Source organism: Tachysurus vachellii, chromosome 5 (genome assembly GCF_030014155.1).
Source record: "Tachysurus vachellii isolate PV-2020 chromosome 5, HZAU_Pvac_v1, whole genome shotgun sequence".
NCBI classification, from domain to species: Eukaryota; Metazoa; Chordata; class Actinopteri; order Siluriformes; family Bagridae; genus Tachysurus; species Tachysurus vachellii.
The window spans coordinates 8,941,083-8,961,408 of NC_083464.1; the positions used below are offsets into that span (position 1 = coordinate 8,941,083).

The 20,326-nt window shown below is 38.1% G+C and overlaps 1 protein-coding gene across 6 annotated transcripts in view; it reads right to left on the reverse strand.

The window, feature by feature from the left end:
• The window catches only part of LOC132845572 (piezo-type mechanosensitive ion channel component 2), a 126,362-nt gene that overhangs the window by 11,425 nt on the left and 94,611 nt on the right, over positions 1-20,326 (reverse strand). For 4 of the 6 annotated variants that reach the window (XM_060869643.1, XM_060869639.1, XM_060869645.1 and 1 more), the window contains 21 exons: positions 18,314-18,474; positions 17,547-17,723; positions 17,200-17,322; positions 16,907-17,107; positions 16,522-16,726; positions 15,341-15,442; positions 15,080-15,245; positions 12,694-12,937; positions 12,366-12,462; positions 12,049-12,214; positions 9,228-9,317; positions 8,430-8,548; positions 7,933-8,004; positions 7,406-7,509; positions 6,280-6,400; positions 4,994-5,065; positions 4,631-4,797; positions 3,269-3,453; positions 2,071-2,262; positions 1,169-1,576; positions 40-298 (listed from right to left, as the gene is read on the reverse strand). In XM_060869643.1, the coding sequence (XP_060725626.1) occupies positions 40-298; positions 1,169-1,576; positions 2,071-2,262; positions 3,269-3,453; positions 4,631-4,797; positions 4,994-5,065; positions 6,280-6,400; positions 7,406-7,509; positions 7,933-8,004; positions 8,430-8,548; positions 9,228-9,317; positions 12,049-12,214; positions 12,366-12,462; positions 12,694-12,937; positions 15,080-15,245; positions 15,341-15,442; positions 16,522-16,726; positions 16,907-17,107; positions 17,200-17,322; positions 17,547-17,723; positions 18,314-18,474 (3,431 nt within the window). The remainder of the gene's footprint in view (positions 1-39; positions 299-1,168; positions 1,577-2,070; positions 2,263-3,268; positions 3,454-4,630; positions 4,798-4,993; positions 5,066-6,279; positions 6,401-7,405; positions 7,510-7,932; positions 8,005-8,429; positions 8,549-9,227; positions 9,318-12,048; positions 12,215-12,365; positions 12,463-12,693; positions 12,938-15,079; positions 15,246-15,340; positions 15,443-16,521; positions 16,727-16,906; positions 17,108-17,199; positions 17,323-17,546; positions 17,724-18,313; positions 18,475-20,326) is intronic. The other 2 variants (XM_060869644.1, XM_060869641.1) reach the window with 1 other exon arrangement.

Here is a 20,326-nt window from a genome sequence, read left to right on the forward strand (position 1 = left end):
TATAACTCTTATAGAGTTGTGTTGTTATTGTAGTTGTACCTCTGTGTAGACGATTGCGGTCATCCAGAAGCGCTTGCTGGGACGAGGCACAGATAGCATGGCCCACAGGAAGATGAGGATGGGCAGCACCAGCGTGGCCACCGAGGCTGACACCATGTGATTAAGAATAATGACTAGGTAGCACACCATCTCTGAGTGGGCCACCAGCATGTTATAGAGAGCGTAGCACAGTTGTAATATCTGCGGCTGGGAGCTATAGAAGCGCTCAGACTCCTCCAGCTCTTCATCATAGAACATCCTTTTGGAGAGAAACACAAGCATTGGTAAAATTCTGGGAATGAGGAAACATAGGACAGAACATTATACCAAACTCACTAGATGAAGCTGAACAAAGCAACATGTAATCATGGTTTATTTTTTCCTTAAGACATGTACTCACATTAGTCAAGTCAAGTCAAGGCAATACTATTAGTACACAATACACACTGCTACTTCAACAACAGTGTGCAGTTTTTATAAGAAACATCTACAAGAGGGTGACACATGATTCAGCGCATCATTGGAGGTAAAATAATTTGCGTATATGAAAATTTATCTAATGTTTCTCATTATGACATTTACACAAGTTGCTCAGTACGTAAATTAAAGTCATTTTATTACTATATACCGTATATTACATGTTTGTTTTCTGTTAAGACTTTATTTTGTTAGTTAGTCATGAGCTAGCTTTGACTTCCAAAGTTATAAATATCCTTACACTTATTCCATATGCTCAGAAATTACTGCAATCAATTAACTTAATTCTGAATAAGACTAAAAGATCACTAATGATGAATATTATTTAACTGTAAATAACAGATAATCTGATTTGTCAAATAACAAATAATATATATATATATATATATATATATATATATATATATATATATATATATATATTTTTTTTTTTTTGTGACCATTGATATTATTCATAGGCATACTTGGTTTGTGAGGTTCAGCTTAACCTATTCGACGGTAATAATCAAGCAGGTTAATAAAAATAAGAAGTCAATAATAAATACAGTTATGACAGTTCGTGATTTCCATCTCTGTAACTCCCTGGCTGAGCTTCACAAACCCCACAGTGTGAAACACGCATATAAAGAAATGACAGTGTGTTTATTCTTACCTGTTGCGCAGTAGTTCACTGGCTGTGAGCTCATGGCTCAGTGAGGGGAGTGTGCTGTTATCTGCATTTATCCTCAGCTTTTTCTCTTCAGCATGGGCTGCTGCCTCACACACATAGTCCAGACCTGTGGCCTTGCTGTAAGAGGGAGGAATATCTGCCTCAGAAGGGAACCGACTGAGACGTGGCCATGTAGCCTGCTCGGATGCTAACACAGTGTCCCACTCTGGTGCTAAACCTCCTTTAAGAGTCTGCACCTCACTGCTACAACGCCGAATAGCTGAAGGCTCAGGCAGCTCTGTGGGGGTCCATTCATCACCACAGTGAGTGCTTTCCCTAACACTGTTTTGTTCTTCGATGGTATCACCTGTGCCTTGACGGGAACATAATGCTGTGCACTGTGTGTTTTCACTGTCATAAGAGGAAAGAGGAAAAGATAACAGTTGTAAGCAATCAGATGTTACAGTGAATAAGGTCTCCATTATGGTGGATAATTTTACACTTGGAGACTTACATACTTGTGAGCATTTTCAATTAATTATACTGTATATATCTGTCATCACTGAGCAAGAGAAACCAAGCACACCATAATGTTCATTTAGATAACAAAAAATGCCCAGTGTATGTCACTTGAGCCTTGTGTTAAAGACTTTATTTTAGCTACTTTCCTCTCAATAAAGAGGTCTTGTATTTTCAGATTACTCATTGAAAGAGAGACAGAGATAGCTAGCGAGAGAGAGGGAGAGATCACTATTAGGGTTTTCTCACATCTTAGTTCATCTCAGAGTTGGGGATTTACACATGTGCATGGGATTCATTAAAATTAGATTAAAAAGGCTTCAGAAACACTTCTAGTGTTAGGAACTTTTATTGTGTGTTGAGTGTAGAGATTTTTTAGGTGCTACCTGACTGCAGCACTGGCTGAACTTTCAGCCGATGACAACACAGAAGAGGAAGAAGAGGAGGAGCGCTCCACTCCCTGCAGTCGACACAGTTTGGGTCGAAGTCTCTCGCTTGTCCTGGGCACACAGTCCACACCTATCTCACTGAACTCCAGTGTGGACTGACTGTACGCCATCGTGGACTCGGTGTATACACTGCAAACACAGTCAGAAAATAATATTACATACACGTAGATTCTCACCTCATACTGAATATGTTATGTTATTTTTATTATAGCTTACACATTTAAGACTGATTTAAGACACTGTCTAAATATTCAGCAGTTTCACACTAAAGCTCTAGTGATCACTTGATTTCAGTAAGTTTTTACAGTTTAAAACTTAGAGGTAAAATGTGAACACAAACACCACAGAAGTCATATATCAATGGAGTCATATAAATGATTTGTAATAAATTATATATCAAGAAAAAATCATGGATGCTTCTGTGACTGGGGATTATAGACAGAAACAAAACAAATGAGAACCAGAACCTGTTGATGAACAGGAAATGTCTTAAAGATACTTAACGTAAAAGTAGAAATCTGCAAAATTGTACAGGTATGACATCAAATATTAATTTAATCTTTATTTAAGTCTATTTTCTGAAAACATTTTTGCTTTATAGAATTCATATAGACCATAAATATAGACCATTACAGTTTTGTGTGTTAATGAAAGTCTTCAGCATCAGCATACATCTGGTCCAAACTTGTTTTGTCTCTATTTTGGAAAACCCTCATGGAAACACTTGTGATAATTGGGTCATCTCAGAATAACACATATGCTTTTGTCAGTTCCTACAGAACACTTGACTTAAGCTCAAGAAGAAAGATATTTTTTTTTATTGCATACAACACCAAACAGTTACCCTGGAGGTAAATCCGAATATTAAGCGTGCTGACGTGTGGCTAAAGTGGTCTGTCAACAGAGGAAATACCTGCTGGATCTCAATTGTCTGGAGGCCACATGACAAAGCTAAAGTGCTTTCAGAGAGAAGAAAGTCCCCTTCACTTCACTCATTTTGTAACTTTACAGTCTAAACAAATTAAATACATGCCTTCATAAGTCTGTAAAAAAGCTACTTAAAAATCCCCCCCCCAAAATAAATAAATAAATAAATAAATAAATAAAATAAAAATCTGTCTTTGGGACGATGTACCTGGTCAGACTGTCTTTATTGGGAACAGAGCTCATGCTCTCGTCCTCCTTCTCCCGATGCTGTCCCAATGCTGAGACAGAACCATATTGTCTCTCTGCTTCCTCCAGAACAGTCTCAGAAGATGAAGGTCTGCACAACTGTTGTTGGTAATACATGTGTATGATCCCTCGTGATGGAGTGTTTCCCTGTACACATTAGAGAGAAGCATTTCAGTGCTCATGGCAAAGGCAAAGTGAATTTGTCCTTTATAACCTCTGTGTTTACATCATTTTTGACTGTAGTTACTGAATTAATAATAGAAGTTGATGAATAATCTGTTGTGTTAAGACTATGCTGTTACAGGAAAATAATTAACAAGGTAGTGTGTTGTGCCTCCGGGCGAGACAGAATTACCGTTACCATAATGATTATTTGCAAATAACAAAACATCATGAAGTGTTTTATTCCACTTATTCTACAGTGCCTTACCAGCAAATACAATTACTTTGCAACAAAAGAATGACACATTGTATGTTTTATGTGTTTATAGTGACAATCAATGTTGTGGAATGTCCAGAAAGCAAGTTCCTGCTATCAGTCAAGTTATAGCAGCAATAAACTATGGTTCCCCAAATCTCTTTTTAATTTGATAAAACAAAAAAGTGACAAAAAGTGAAAAGCCCTCCATCCTGAACCCTATCCTGAAGGCTACAGCTATAGCTCTGATGTTGGAGAGTCTTTCCAAAAATAAATATCTTCACACCATCTCCTCATCCTAAACACTGTGAGTTGCTCTCACTGTAAGAAGTGGTGTTGCCATTTTGGAAGTTGTACCATGTCCTCGCACTGGCTATGAGAAACATTTATGGTCTTTGTTAGCAACAGATGACTAAAGACAAGATGACAAGTCAATTGCTTAGTTATTTGTTTTTATAATGAAGGAACAAGTCTGAGTACTCTAAGCAAATGGCATGTTAAAAAGGCACAGAGCTCACAGCCTATGGGTGGGTTTAGTCTGATAATGACTGAAAGCTCTCAAGTAAACTATCTGAAGTCCTAAGACCCACTGGTGCATCTAGCCTTACAGAAATGTCTTTGTTACAGAAAGCTTCACCTTAACAATGATTACAACCTTTTTTTTAATCCCTTAATTCCCTGTATGGTTGTTGTTACTACAGAAACAATAACATATAAAAATGAGTGCACAAGATATAAATCTTATAGTTGGTACTACGTCCAAGCTGTTATTTTAGAAAATCGATCAAATCCTTCTGGTCAAGTAGACTCGAGAAATAAAAAGTGATGTGATGTAAATCATCATATTGTCCAGCTATGGGGGATTAGTCATGTTTGTTAATGCCGGTTCTTTGGCAGTTTTAGTACCTTTTTGACTTCATGTGTGAGCATACAGCGTTCAGTACGCAGCACAGTGGATATGTCAATGTATTCCTGGCACATTGAATTAAGCCAGGCAGTGAAACTGTCCAGTAGTGCCAGGAAGAGCACCCAGGAAAACTTCAATATGTTAAACACACGCTTCAGGATGTTGTCTGGAAATGGAAAGGAAAGCTATGAATCAACAAACAATAGAAACTGTACAGATATATAAAAAAAAAATGAATGCACGTTTATTATTTTTTAATTTTATTGTGTGTAACTCTTGTCTGATTTTATCTTAATGTGTAGGGGTTAACCACAAGCTAGTAACTGTGCATGAATGTGTAGTTTAACACATCAGTGATGTACCTGGCACATCTGATCTCTCTTGTTCAACTGTGTCCTCCACCTGATCTGCTACCTCAATTGTCACATGAGCTGCTAAAGAAAGAGTACATTATTAAGCCATTATTAAATATAATAAAACTATAACGAGTAATGAAACTTGATAAAGGACGCTAAAGCTACAGTAGTATAGAATTTTAACTGTAGCTTTCAATGGTTTTCAGACATTACCAGATTTACGAAAGCTTTAATTTTGTGCTTCATTTTCTCAGTTTCAAATGACTATCCATGAATGTCACAGAGTTTGAAAGAGTAAATCTTTGTAAAGTATAACTTCACAAAATGAATACCTTCATAAATCTGATAGTGTTGTTGAAGTTATAGCTCAGTGTTTAAGGTGTATATACTAAATACATCAACCTCAAAATTCTAAAAAGACTAAAAGATCACTAATGATGAATATCTTACAAATTTGACTTATCCATATTGGGTATACACTTAAAAGTTCTTATTGGCAAAAAAAAAATTATTGGCACAAAAAAAGAAAAAATTCAGAAAAGAGATCTTCATCTATAACGTTTTAAGCAGTCTATAGCTAAAAAGGGTAATGTTAGTTAAATGCTTAAAGGCTCTTGGTTACTGATCAGAAGATTGAGAGTTTAAACCCTAGCACTGCTAGGTTGCTACTGCTGGGCCGTTGAGATCCTTAATCCTATCTGCCCCAGAAGTGGAGCTAACCCTGCACTCTGACCCCATGATAAGATGGGATAAGCAAAGAAAAGAATTTCACTTTACTGTAATGCATCAGACAAATAAAGACATCTTTCAAATATGTTAATATAACAGACACAGTCTTTCCAACATTTTGACTAACTGTATCTGGCATATTTGGGTTCTTGGCTGACTGAGTTTCTCCTCTGGGGTCATGTCCAGCCATAATATGGAATGAATTGACCATAGCGAATGCAACATTCTGGTCTTCATCTCTCAGCACCCACTCTTGAGTCAGCTAGATCTGAGAGGATAAGTGCCAATGCAAAGTTGGCTGCACTCAGGACTGGACACAGCATGGCTCCCATTTAAAGGCAGACTCAAGAAAGCCCTTAAGTCTTTTTCTCAATCTATTTCCTCATATAGAGAGACAAACAAAATTCTTTCATTCATGATTAAACCATGGTTTTAGGTTGAAAGCGTGCAACAGCAAAGAGTGAAGAAAAATTGTGACAAGTGAGGACAGATGAAACCTCTGGGCCAGCTTGGTCGTCTCTTTATACTGAGAAACAAATATCTGGATTGGATCTTTCACGTACCCTCTCGTTGGTCCTTCTTGGTTTTGCGTCCCTCTGTGTATCTCTGCCAGAAACGCCGCCTCTCTTTGCTGTGTTCCTTCATGGCTGTTTTGGAGTCAGTGATCCACGCATGATACACAAACTGAAGAGACAGAACAATGCCCAAGCCAGGCATGAAGAGGAGAGGGAACAGATTTGATTGTTAGTGTTTGGACTTTATGATCTGTATTGTTTTTCTGATCTCATGTGAAGTATATAAGTAAGGTTTGGCCACTAGGAACACACAACGTGTAAAACAAGGCTCAGGGTGTGTTTTAACCCAGTGTAGTAGATGTCACAGTTTTTATTACGTTTTAAGCTTTGTAAATGGGCTTTACGTTGGAGAAAAAACACAGCCTCGACATCAACCAACATAAAACCAAGACTCCCCTAAAAAGTAACCCTGCTTCTCATGCATCCTACAGTAAAACACATTACACTGCATTTTCTTCACATGCAAAGCAGCCCATATGGCTCTTGATAGCTGCCTTGGAAACAGACATACAAAGCTGTGAGACATTCCTCAATGCTCAGCCGTTCAGGCTCAGTCCACGCTCCAGTTTTCCTAAATGCACAGTGCTAAAAGCAAGGGACAGGAAAATGCAGTGTGCAGTCAAGCACACAGGCTGGGTATGACCAAAAGAGTGAAAGAAATATCACACATAGAACAATAGCACAGTAGTACAAAATGGAGGAGGAGGAGAGATATATTAGGCCTGGTGGAAGTACCTTGGCTGCCCTGATTGCATACTGCAGTATAGTTTTGGGAAGCTTAATGACAGACTTTGGTAAAGCCAGCAAAGCAGAGGCAAACATTCGGATAGCTCTCTATAAGAAGGACAGAGCAAGGTCTGAGTTAGTAAGGACATGGCGTGTAGTCTTTACTATGTCGGTTCCAAGCTTCCACACAGGAAGTTAGCAGTTAGTGGTCTGACAAATAAAGAAACATTGTTAAATGCAGAGAAAACAAAATGTCTACACGATCTCACTGCTGTAGAGCCACAAGGGTTAGGCTATTGATTTTGCACGGTCAATATATACAGGGCAAATTAAATACATACAAACAAACAACATACAGAAAGTTACTAAAATGTGTCATATAACTAACCTGAAATGCAGATTTCTTAGGTGGATCTTCCTCTTTTTTCTCCTCTTCTTCCTCTTCCTCTTCACTGTCCGTCTCAAACAAATAATAATTCCCACTTCGCACCACTGAAACAAGAGTTAACAGTTAGGCCATTTGGAAATCTAAAAACATGTATGGTCTTTTTTTTGTTTGGTCACAACCAAGGCGTGAATGCTTGCACGTGATTCTGATGAAAACATGTGAAGCTATGCATATTTTAGATCTGCTGCTCATGCTACGTCAAAGAACAGCCGAACACACTCAGAGAAAACTGCTTAATACATGAGCTTACATACGATCATGATTGGTTAGTGTTCATATGATTGACAGAGGACGGAGCAACACCATCACTCTCACCCAAAGACCAGGGCCAATTAGACTCTTGTGATTCAAAAGCTTTTCTTTTGGGCCGCTCAGGAGTCTCCTTTGCTTTTTCAATGAGATTTATCTTTGCCAAAAATGACAATTATAAAGATGAGAAGTGATGTATGATGATGATGAACACTCACTGGAGGCATGATCAACCCAGGGTCTCCACCAATGCTTCCTTTTCCCTTTTCTCGTCTCTTTGCTCATCTCTCCTGCAAAACCCAATCCAGTAAAGCACACATGAACCTTAAGAAGCACTATACGGATAAGAGAGTTTGTCCTCACGTCTGGTATGCGTGAGCTCATATGTTTTCAATTCTGCTGCAGTGCATTTAAGGCGGTAGTTAAGCTCAGGCACCTGTGGAATTTATGAACTCGTCTGTGTTGTGAACTTTCAGTACACTCAAAACCAAACCTGGCTGCTGCATTAAAGCTTTATTTCTGACAAAATGAGAAGTGACAGTGAATAATGCCTAGCTGTATTTATTTAAAATCCTACCTTCAGTAAAAGAAGTAAGTCTAATGTACGGTATGCTTTAATTAATTCTGGAGAATTAAATTAACAATTAAGTCAGCGTATCAAAATACATAGGTCAGCTAAATGAGTCATATTTAACTGACACACTCTACCACACACCATCATCTTCCACTTCTTCTCTGTACAACGATTGACTCTCGCCACTCTCTTGTGCCAAGCTCAACATCCTCTCTTTTCCCCTCTTAAATTTTTGCTGCCGGCTTTTAATACGGTCCATCCTGTGAGAGAGAAAGAAAGAGAGAGAATGAGAAAGAGAGAGAGATTGGCGACAGTCCCTAGTATGTCCTGTTTCATTGGGCTGAGCTGAATGAGTTTTCCATTTAGACCGAATTATAGTAATAACACAAGTCCTTAATTGAGGAAAGAGGTTGAGAGAGTTGTTTCTTATTGAGGCATGTGCAGAAGTGCTAAGTGCTTTGTCTTTCAACAAGTAAAGCTGGGGAGAACATAGTTGTGCTGAAAGATCCTTTTTGTCTCATACAAACACACTGCAGATGTCCTGTAAACACAGTGTACTGATTTAGAGCACGAGATCCGCAATGCGGACAACACTGGTTTAAAACAGAGTTTGAGATATTAGGGTGAAAGAAATCACTACTGCTTCAGCATTTCTATACGTTCAAATAAAATTCTCATTAAAAGTAGGAATTTTATGCCACCCGTAATCCTAAGCTACTGTATAATTATGAGCATGAAATAAAACTGAATTCACAAAAAATGCATTTTATTGACATGCACACTGCACACCAGACATATGTAACTAACGTATGGAAGATTTTCTAGCTTCTCAAAGCAGAGTAATATTCCTTAGGTAAATATAATATACATAATGGTCCAAAAGCGTTTCAAGAATAGTAAATAGTGACTTGTGAACTATGAGGTGTTGTATAAACGCACTGTCGCTTTAACAGGTCCATGGATTTTTTCTCCTCTTCAAGTCGTGCTTTCACTGCCTTCACGATTGTGGCCTGAAATAACTCAGCTCCTCTGAGAGAAAGACAGAAAGTGAGAGATGCAGAGACAGAAACAGAATAAAGAGCACACCATTCAGATTAATGCGTCTGGCTTCGTCCGGTGCTTTGGCTGCTCAATAACAAACAGCTGGTCTCTTGAGGTCACACACGGTCAGTGTCAAACAGGGAATTCTGAATTTAGCACCCCAAAAAAATATTAGACTTCATTTCTCAAGCTGGACACAAATGTATTTATTTGTCAATCGGTCACAAGAGCAATGTGGTATTCATGAAAAAGCAATTAGTCTGAAAAAACGGGATACAGTTTGTGGGTTTTGTGTAAATTTGCTCATAAGGAGAATCACTAACGTGAACCTGGATTGATCAGTCGCAAAGCTTATACTTGGCTCTGAGTTACTCTAGTTCATTTCTATACTTAATAAGCCAATGTCAGGTTTAAATCACTGCATTTATCTCAATTACACACATGAATTTAATGCAAGGGCTAAACTTTAGTACTTCCTTATGCTCATTTACTGTTTATCACAGAGTTCTGCCTTTCATGCAGTTTTACGGGTGGTTGTTATTTATCAAGATATGCATATGAGTACTAAGATAATCAGCATTAATGAAACTTTTGTAAATCTGGCAGGAATTTCTATTTTTATTCTTATTTTTTGTATTTATTAAACTTTACTAATAGTTAAAGAGGCACATTACATTTTACAATTTTTTTTAGATTCATCATTAAAATATTCATTCATTCATTCACTCATTTTCTACCGCTTATCCGAACTACCTCGGGTCACTCAGGCGTCATTGGGCATCAAGGCAGGATACACCCTGGACGGAGTGCCAACCCATCGCAGGGCACACACACACACTCTCATTCACTCACACACTCACACACTATGGGAAAATTTTCCAGAGATGCCAATCAACCTACCATGCATGTCTTTGGACCGAGGGAGGAAACCGGAGTACCCGGAGGAAACCCCCAAACTCCACACACACAAGGCGGAGGCCGGAATCGAACCCCCAACTCTGGAGGTGTGAGGCGAACGTGCTAACCACTAAGCCACCGTGCCGCCCCATTAAAATATTATTATTATTAAATCACTTCATTCAAATTTCCACATGATTGAAATGAGGAACATTAACAAAATTATTTTTTGTACATTCTACATGATTTAAGCGTGTATTTTCGAAGCTCTGATTAAAATCAAACACTGAGTTCAAACCTATTAAGGTTTAAGTTTTAAAGCAACAATGATAGTGTATTGCTATAGCTCTATTCTACGCTGCATGTTCTAACTGCCTAACTGTAATACTATAGTTATGCTCCAATCAGTGACAACATCCTACTGAGGTTTCACGATGTAATTTGAAATGTGAGATGTTAGAGATAAATAGTAATATAATTTTAAACTTAAGCTGCTTTGAGACATTATCCAGGGTTAAAAGCGCTATACAAATAAATTGAATGTAATTAATTGGTTTATGTTTATACTATAATAACATTCAATCTAGTTATTAAGACTCTTAACTTTAGTAAAGAAATAAAATCATGATTTGTAATATTTTTATATAAACTATATGCAATCATTTTTTGTATCTGACTGAACAAATACTTCTTTTATTCAGTGACAAAAATTAAGAGTTTCAAAATTCCACAAGGGGGGCACGGTGTCTTAGTGGTTAGCATGTTCGCCTCACACCTCCAGGGTTGGGGGTTCGATTCCCGCCTCCACCTTGTGTGTGTGGAGTTTGCATGTTCTCCCTGTGCCTCGGGGGTTTCCTCCGGGTACTCCGGTTTCCTCCCCTGGTCCAAAGACATGCATGGTAGGTTGATAGGCATCTCTGGAAAATTGTCCGTAGTGTGTGATTGCGCGAGTGAATGAGAGTGTGTGTGTGTGCCCTGCGATGGGTTGGCACTCCGTCCAGGGTGTATCCTGCCTTGATGTCCAATGACGCCTGAGATAGGCACAGGTTCCCCGTGACCCGAGGTAGTTCGGATAAGCGGTAGAAAATGAGTTTTATCCGTATATCAAGTTTTGGGTTGATGGTATCCTAAGTCTGTAACCTAGTGAATCAGTGCTGATGTATTAATTTTTGTACTCTAGATAAGGACGTCTGCCAAATGCCATAAATGTTATATGTAAATGTAAATGTACATTATGTCTTTCTATTAGAAAAGTCTCCTTTTTTCTCCTCTGCTTGAGAATCCTAATTTATAGTCCTGTTCTCTACATACATCTGTGTTATTTTGACATGGTAATAAGCATAAAAGCATATGAATATATTTAAATTAAGAGTACTGGCAGCTACATTGGATGGCCTGGTAAGGAATCACAGCTATTTCCGCACATACATATTTAATAATTAGCATAATTCTTCAGTGGATTTGTAATGCATAGGATGCATAGGACTTATCCTGCTTGAACTCATTTAAATACTAATATAATCTTTAATAACACCTGCATGTCTTGTGCTTGTTTCTTAGGCCCTTTGGAGTCAATGATTTCCTGATGTCTGTAACTCATAAACATCACCAGACGCTTGGCATAATTCCTAGTGCTCTGTCAGGAATTTGCTTGAGTCAAAACAACATGCTTTTGTCACTGTTAGTTCGATAGTTAGTGCTCTTCAAAGGCATTATTTAATCGTTTAGTACCAAGTGAAGAACCTGAAATTTCACATTTCACTGCCATAATGTGTAGGGAATAAAATGTAAACTGTGTGTGTGTGCATGTGTGTGTGCGTACCTGGATGCCAGAACCTGTGAAGAACGGATATCAGCCACCACATGCAGGAAGTAGTAGCTCATGAAGACCCGTCTCTGCAGAAGCAGAAAGGCAAAACAGATGCTGTCCCAGATGATGCCTGCTTCATCACTAGGCAGTTCACACTGTTTATTAGCCTGCTGCTCCGCTAATTAACAATATACAGGAAGAATCATTTATTGCATTCATTATTTAATTGCACAATTTACACAATAACTTCAGAAATCACACATTTTGTGTCTACTACTGTAAAAAGACTTAGAAAGGAAAATCTTCGCATGCTTTAGGTCATAACTTACGTCGTGAATAGCCCTTTATAGTGCAAGCCAGGCTGAACAGCTGGATGAGCCAGCAGTGATTAACCACCAAGGATTTAATATATCCACAGGCAGCTATCTGAGGAATGAGAGGAGATGGAGCAGTGTTATCAAACTCATACATCTGATCTTGTTAAGTTTCAGCCATGCGGTGCAAAGAAATGTTGTTTAAAGTACAATACACGCACACATACACACACTACGACTCTTTATAAAACCATATTTCTGATATTTAAGTTAACATTTTACTGAACTACAGCTGCAGCACCTCTATCCCTGATATCCATCTGTCTGCATGTGGTTTACTTACAGAGAGGATGTTCTTCATGGTGATAACAAACACGTTGTACGCGATTAGGAAATCCCAGTAACGCATAATGGTTTTAATTGGCTTGAGTAACAGTTCTCCACCAAAAAGCAAGAAGTAGAAACAGGCTACCAGGTAACCCATGCAGAAGATGCTGATGCGTGTGGTCCCCGTAATGAAGATGATGGTGAGGACGAACCAGAACAGATAGCTAAACATGATCACCTTCAGCATATCAAGATATGATCTATAAGAAACAGAAAGAGAGCAATAGAGACACAGAGGAATTGAGGTGTGACTGGATTTTGTGTAGGCTTCTGTGATATAAGCATGTAGACCATTCATTCATTCATTCATCTTCTACTGCTTATCCGAACTACCTCGGGTCACGGGGAGCCTGTGCCTATCTCAGGCGTCATCGGGCATCAATGCAGGATACACCCTGGACAGAGTGCCAACCCATCACAGGGCACACACACACTCTCATTCACTCACACACTACGGACAATGTTCCAGAGATGCCAATCAAACTACCATGCATGTCTTTGGACCGGGGGAGGAAACCGGAGTACCCGGAGGAAACCCCCGAGGCACGGGGAGAACATGCAAACTCCACACACACAAGGTGGAGGTGGGAATCGAACCCCGACCCTGGAGGTGTGAGGCGAACGTGCTAACCACTAAGCCACCGTGCCCCCCCAGCATGTAGACCAATTCAGTATTATTTGTATGTTTATCTAGATTCCAAATAAGGAAGCCAGCAAGAAAAACTTGCTGGAATGACATGAGAAAGAATCCAAGAGAAGAACCTGATTGAAAAGGGAACACATCCTCTATTAGAGGCATCAGATAAAAAATAAATCATCTCTATACTAGCTTTATTTTTGTATTTATATTAAGCATGCAAATCCGCCAAAGGAAAATGTTGTTTTTTTTATAGAGAAACTCCATATCATTAGTTTTGTTAGTTTTAAATTATTAGCCTATTATTAGCTTGTTAGTTACATTTGAAGTAATGTTCATCCTCCCTGTTGTGCTGGTTTTGACCATAATTTAAAATAAAAAGAGTTATTTAAAGTCTCTAATTATTAAAGACGTTTAGGATTTGACTGCTATACATAAATCTATCCATACATTTTCTGTACCATTTTTTAAACACAGAGCCTGGAGTCTCTATCCCAGGACTCTTGGGGAGGACACAAGGCCGAGGACACCTTGGACTGGGTGCCAATTCTTCACATGGCACTATTAATCAGCCTACAACATGTATTTAGACTGGGAGAGGAAACCAGAATACCTGGAGGAATGGCCCTAAGCACAAGGAGAATGTGTAAACTCCACACATAAGGCAGAGACAGGATGTCCAACCCCAGAGATTCAAGGCAAACACTCTAACAAGAAAGCAGTAGTTCAAATGGTACTAACAAGTAAGTGGTAGCGCAGTGGTTAAGCTGTTGGACCACTGATCAGAAGAGTTCATGATTAAAAATGAGTTCAAATCCCAGGCTACCAAGCTGCCACTCCTGGGCCCCTGAGCAAGGCCCTTAACCCTCAATTACTCAGCCGTATAAACGAGAGGAAATGTAAGTCATTCTGAATAAGGGTATATGCCAAATGGCATACATGTAAATCTAACCACTAAGCCACAATGCAAACAAACATTTTTATTTTTTACATTTTTACTAATAAAAACAAAAAGCTCTATTTAAATAAAACGTCAATAACATCACACTCACAATCATATTGCTCAATTGTTTAAACGGGCTGTAAGCAGCACAAAAAGTGCCCACTCAACACAATTCTCCATACACTGATGAATGAGCTTGTGCAGAATCCAAGTAGAAATAGCTGCCACAAAACATGTCACTGGATAGTGGATTTCTACATATATGAGTGATGAGTTGTGAGTAAGGTTCATGTTTCAGACCTTATTAGGTTACAGGACATAGTCCACATTGTCAAAGGCTGGTGAAGTCATTATGTGTTGCCTGTGTGACCGAACGTTTTTTAGTCATCTGATATGAGGCAGGAAAGACCAGAGTGCTACTGAGAATGTTTTTTCTTCGCCGTGAAAAAAAAAAGGTCACTTTTTGAACGTCAAGACGATGCCGGTGTTATAAATGGGATTGCTGAAAAGTCTAATTTATTAGATTTGTTTCTTGGAGTTTATATAATATAGAGCACACAACACATCAATCACATTCTAAGAGAATATCTTAGATATCTTATTTAGCTTAGATATTAGAAATATACGTTGGAAATTAGAACTTATTCACAAAATCCTACTTTCTACTTCAGTATCTTTATTACTAAAATGATTTAGAGACAACACGGTTAGAAGTACATAGGGATGTACAGTGTAACTGAATAGTCTGCTCACTGTAACTACCTGCAGTGGATAAAATCAGGGACAGGGTTATGTTGACTGAAGGTGGCAGCGTCCAAGTCTCTGCAGATCTCCACATTATCACCAGCCAGGAGACGCACCGCAGGATCGCTCTCCTCTTCAAACACATGCCTCTGCAGCGATGCACACAGCAGCAACATGAAATCATCTACAAACAGACAGAGAGTGAGATATAGAAAAAATCAGAAAGCACTGATGAGGTCTCAGAGAAAACCTTACACGTGTCCGCATGCCAACACTCACAGAGGAGGAAGAGAGGGTTGGGTTTGGTATGGAAGTCAGGCAGGTAGAGCCACTTGACCACATTGGAGTCCATGCTGGATGAGGGACGTCTCCATGGATAGTCTGAAGCACAGTATAGACAGAAGCAGAATTAGCTAACTGTGCAGTATACTTTTACTAGCTGATGTTTTCACTTCTTACACATATGCTATTTTTTTGGTCAGAAATAATCATTCATTTATGAACACTGGTAAAGCAGTGCAACAAGGAGCAGCGAAATCCCAAACCCATGTTAGCATCTGTTGCTTTGAGTGGGCACAAAACCAAAACAGGAAGTAATTTCCTGACTGTATGTGAAATATAAAAAATCCTGAGCTGTTCTGCTCTTACCATGTTACCTGTGTCTTTGAATTTATGTTAACTGGTCATACAATTGTTGCTTCCTCTTTGCTAACAGAATTATTACTATAATTACTATAAAGTAATAGTAATGTATTACTAGTAATTTATTACTATATAATAATAATAATATTTTAGTATAAAATAATATTAATAATAAAAATATTTTAGTATAAAACAATATAAAAAATATATATATAAAATAATATATAAAAAAAAATAATAATAATACTACTAATACTACTACTACTACTACTACTACTAATAATAATAATAATAATAATAATAATAATAATAATACTATAATTCTGAAAATTTTTTTCCAAATGTGGTACATTTAAATTGTGAACTGGATAAAGTGATATCTGGATATATATCTGATATACTTTACATGTTGAATTTCATGTTCTCTCTGTAATCCTCATGGATTCACTCCAGATTCACTTGCTTTCTGCCATCTCCCAAAAACAAGCCAGGAGATGGATTGGCGATGCACATATGTAAGAATGAGCCTGTAAATATGTATGTGTATGAAATCCTGATGTGGTCTAATCCATGATGTATGATGTACCTTGCATTCAGTAGTCTTCAGATCTACTCTGACCCAGACCAGGATAAAGCAGTTACTGAAGATTAAAGAATGGATAGCCTATATGTATCCCCTGCAGTCTAATCTTTAGCTTGTTGTCAATACTGCAATTCAGCAGCCATTATACTATGCATTATTGATTTAAAAACTTTAATAAATCAGAGCTACAACTTCAGAAGTCCTATTCTGTAGGACCAGGTGTTGCCCCTCTGACCTGAGCATGCTGCTGGTGGGATTCCAATGCATATCAGGTACTGGTAAGTAAGCATGCAGGCCAGGAAGAAGCAGTATTTGGGCCAGACCCCAGCGATGGCCTTCCTCCGGCGCTGGTACAGCACTGCAATCAACCCGAACGCATGCAGCATTGCACAGAAATCCATCCGCTGGCCAATGACGTTAACAGCTAACAGGAAGCAGGTCTAGAGGATGGAGAATTCTTATTTAGGCTACAGACACAGAAAAGTTCAACATCACAATATTTTGACTGCATTACTGTTAAATATGATTTTAAAAAAAAAGGCAAGCTTTTTTTTGCATACAAAAAACAGAATACAGTAATTCCACAGAAATCGAAACTCGATGATGCAGCTATGTAGTACCTCTAGGCCAAATTTGTAGAAGAAGTAGTTGATAAAGTACTTGGCACAATTAATGATGCCATCATCCAGGTGCTGGCGTGTGATGTTGTGGAAGATTGTTCTTGTGACAGGAGCAGTCAGGTTGTTTCTCATACGATAAAATTCTTGGTGGCGGTAGACTGTTACCTCAAATGCCAATAAGGCCAACATCAATAAATTATTCTATACAAAAAGACACACATAAAAGTCAAACATATTAAAGAAGACAAAACAACACTCATCGCTATAGGTGTTTGGTTTAACACTAAGCCTACCCTTAAATTCTCCAGTAGTGGAGAGAACTTCTTGAGACCAACCCAGTTGGCAGGGTCTACTGGGCTGCTGTAGAGAAGAGACCTGGCCATGTCTAATCTCTGAAGATCTGTATAGTTATCCGGCTGAGGCAAAAAGAAAGGATGCATAAATGGAGAGGGAAAGTACAATATAAGCAATTAGCTGGAATGAATACTGATATGATGCACATAATATCCAGCATTTTATTTCTATTCAACAGAAATATGTTTTTCTTTTACTTCATTCCATTGTGTGTGTGTGTGTGTGTGTGTGTGTGTGTGTGTGTGTGTGTGTGTGTGTGTGTGTGTGTGTGTGATTTGTATCTCACCATGGAGCAGTTTTTGGAGAATGTCACAGGCTGGATGGAGGTGAGCTGGTAGAGCATTTTGCAGACAATTATGACACATGTCCAAACAGTGCACACGCTGGAGGCCAGAGGGCGAAACTGGCTGAAGGGCAAAGCAAAAGCCCAACTCACCAAGAAAACATAGTTAAACAGGGACACCTGGCAACACAGCATCAAGCTCATTAGACACACTTACAGTACATACTTTCTTACATCAATATAAACACTATCAATTATTCATTCATTCAATTGCATTCACAAAATTGCTAGTTAGTTGTGTTTTACTGTCACTGGTTCCTGACATTCTCTTATTGCAGACCTATTTTTTATACCATAGTGCTGTTGAATTCTTTCCCTGGTCAGTAGATTTCTATAGTAGCAGCTCTGACAATAGTACCATTTGTAAAGTTTATATTAATGCACATTTTCTAATAGATTATAATTTTTAACTGCTAATTTTCCAACATCAGGAGGTGGAATCATCATGATTCACACACATAAAAACAGGGCAAAACAGATAGCCTACAAAAAGAGTCAAATATAATTTATTCAGATCAATGGAGATACACAGGATCAATAGAACTATTCAGGTTCAAAGTGGGAGTATTAGGACATTAGTAGCTAGTATTAGACACATGAATTCAGACTCAGTCATGAGTCAATTCTGCTTCATTTATTCCATCCAGGTAAAGTCCTACAGCAAACCCATGTCAAAAAATCAATCTCTTTATAACCTCCAGTGAGCTCACCTCTTTGACAGAAACCCAGATAATATAAGAAGACACAATCTTGATGACATGAAGCTCCAGAAGCCACCAGATAAAGAGCTGCAGCTGATAGACGTACTGCAGGAACTTGAGGAACAGCACGGTCAGCCGATCCATCACCAGGTGCCACTTATTTTTCAGATCTGCATGTGGGGAACATTATACCAAGAGCTTTGCGTGACTTATTCCTAAGAGCAATTATAATCTGGCATAGATACTAACAGGCCAGCAAGGATATTTACAGGTGAGAAAACCAAAGAATGCATCCTCTAAACAGAACAGCAACAACACTTAGCGGGTCTCTGTCTCCTGAAAAAACAAGTATAAGCGATACCATAAATACTCTTCCGTAACCTCTTCCTTATACCGTGCAGTTAATAATCAATTTATCAAAATTTACTACCCGTAAGTGGTGTTGCAGTCATGTTTTGAGGGCATGGGGTGAACAGCTGGTGTAAAACAAAACATTTAGTCTAGATTCTTGACGACAAAGCAGTAAATTCCTGAGAGCACCATGCAACATCCTCAAACACTGATGAATCATCACAGCAATTTTTGACACAATATGTCACTTCCTGATTAATGACGAAACGAAAAGGTTTATAAAATGTAAGCAGACAAAAAAACTCAGACGGCGCCAACCCTTTTTGATCAACACTGGTGTAAGCTGTGTGCATTTCAAAGCAGCTGCTTTGTGTTAAGTAGAGTGTTGTTGAAAACTTTGGTACACAGGGAACGACAAACCCCGTGGGAAAGACAAACTCAAATCAGATCTTACCTGGCTTATTAATTTAAGAATGAAACAAAAAAACATACTTTTACAAATTATAAATTGGTTTCTGAGATAAATTTAGAAGTACAACAACAACCATATTTAAGCTTTCAAGGAAGCACAAGAAAACACTCTCTTGGAGAAAAGATTAAATCTAGAAGCTCCGTTGCATTGTCAGTCTTGGTGAAACCTTAAATCTGAGGTCACCAACTGCTCTGAATGTAAACCCAGCAATATATCAACTGAAATAAAAAAGTACTATAGCAGAACATTTAATGTATGAAAATCTGTCTGAAATTCAGCAAATTCAGAATTTGAAAAAAAATTCAACCATTACAGCTCCTGCAGCAGATCCTCTGTTGATTCTTATCCAAATACATTCAATTATCCGAAAGAAGCTAATTGGCCCATGCACGAGAGCCTGGTGTATAAACATACACAGATCTTGTATTTCTAGTCAGATTAGTGTAATACAGCTTGATTAAAAAAAAAAACAAAAAAAAACGTCTTCACGCCATCATCTTTTTTTTCCAGAGTCTGTGGAACTAGTAAAACGTGGTAACATAAGCACTATAACATCTTCAAACTTTAACTTAAAGTCATAAACTTGCCAATAATGGTGAAGTGTTAAACACAACTAATTTATAATTTTCCAATTTATAATCACTCTCTAATGTCACCCAAATGAAGATGGGTTTCCTCTAGAGTCTGGTTCCTCTCAAGGTTTCCCTCAAGTCGCCTCAGTCACCTCAGGCTTGTTCATTGGGAATAAAAACAAACATTTAAATATAAGTCTGATATTAATCTTGAACTTCTGTATAATATTAATCTTTGTATAATATTAAACCTTTTGTACTATATTGCTTATGTTCTATAAAGCTGCTTTGAGACAATGTCCATTGTTAAAAGTGATATACAAATAAATAGCTATTTAGACATTTTAAAGAAAGGAGTTTTATGAAACTAGAGCTGAACACATTTTAGTTATCTTACAGCTTCTGTGTAAAATTCTACACTTTTACTCAAGTCTGTTTACTTCTCTGGTCCTGTCCTGTGCTGCTCTGTCTGCAAGTGTGTCTGTAACAAAAACTTTTCCCCAGTGGTTGTGTTGTACCATTAGGACTTAAATCCATAAATTTCAATTACTTTATGATAAAACTGTAAACATTGGTTCATTAAAATTTGCCTAATTCTGATTAAATAATGGGGGGCACGGTGGCTTA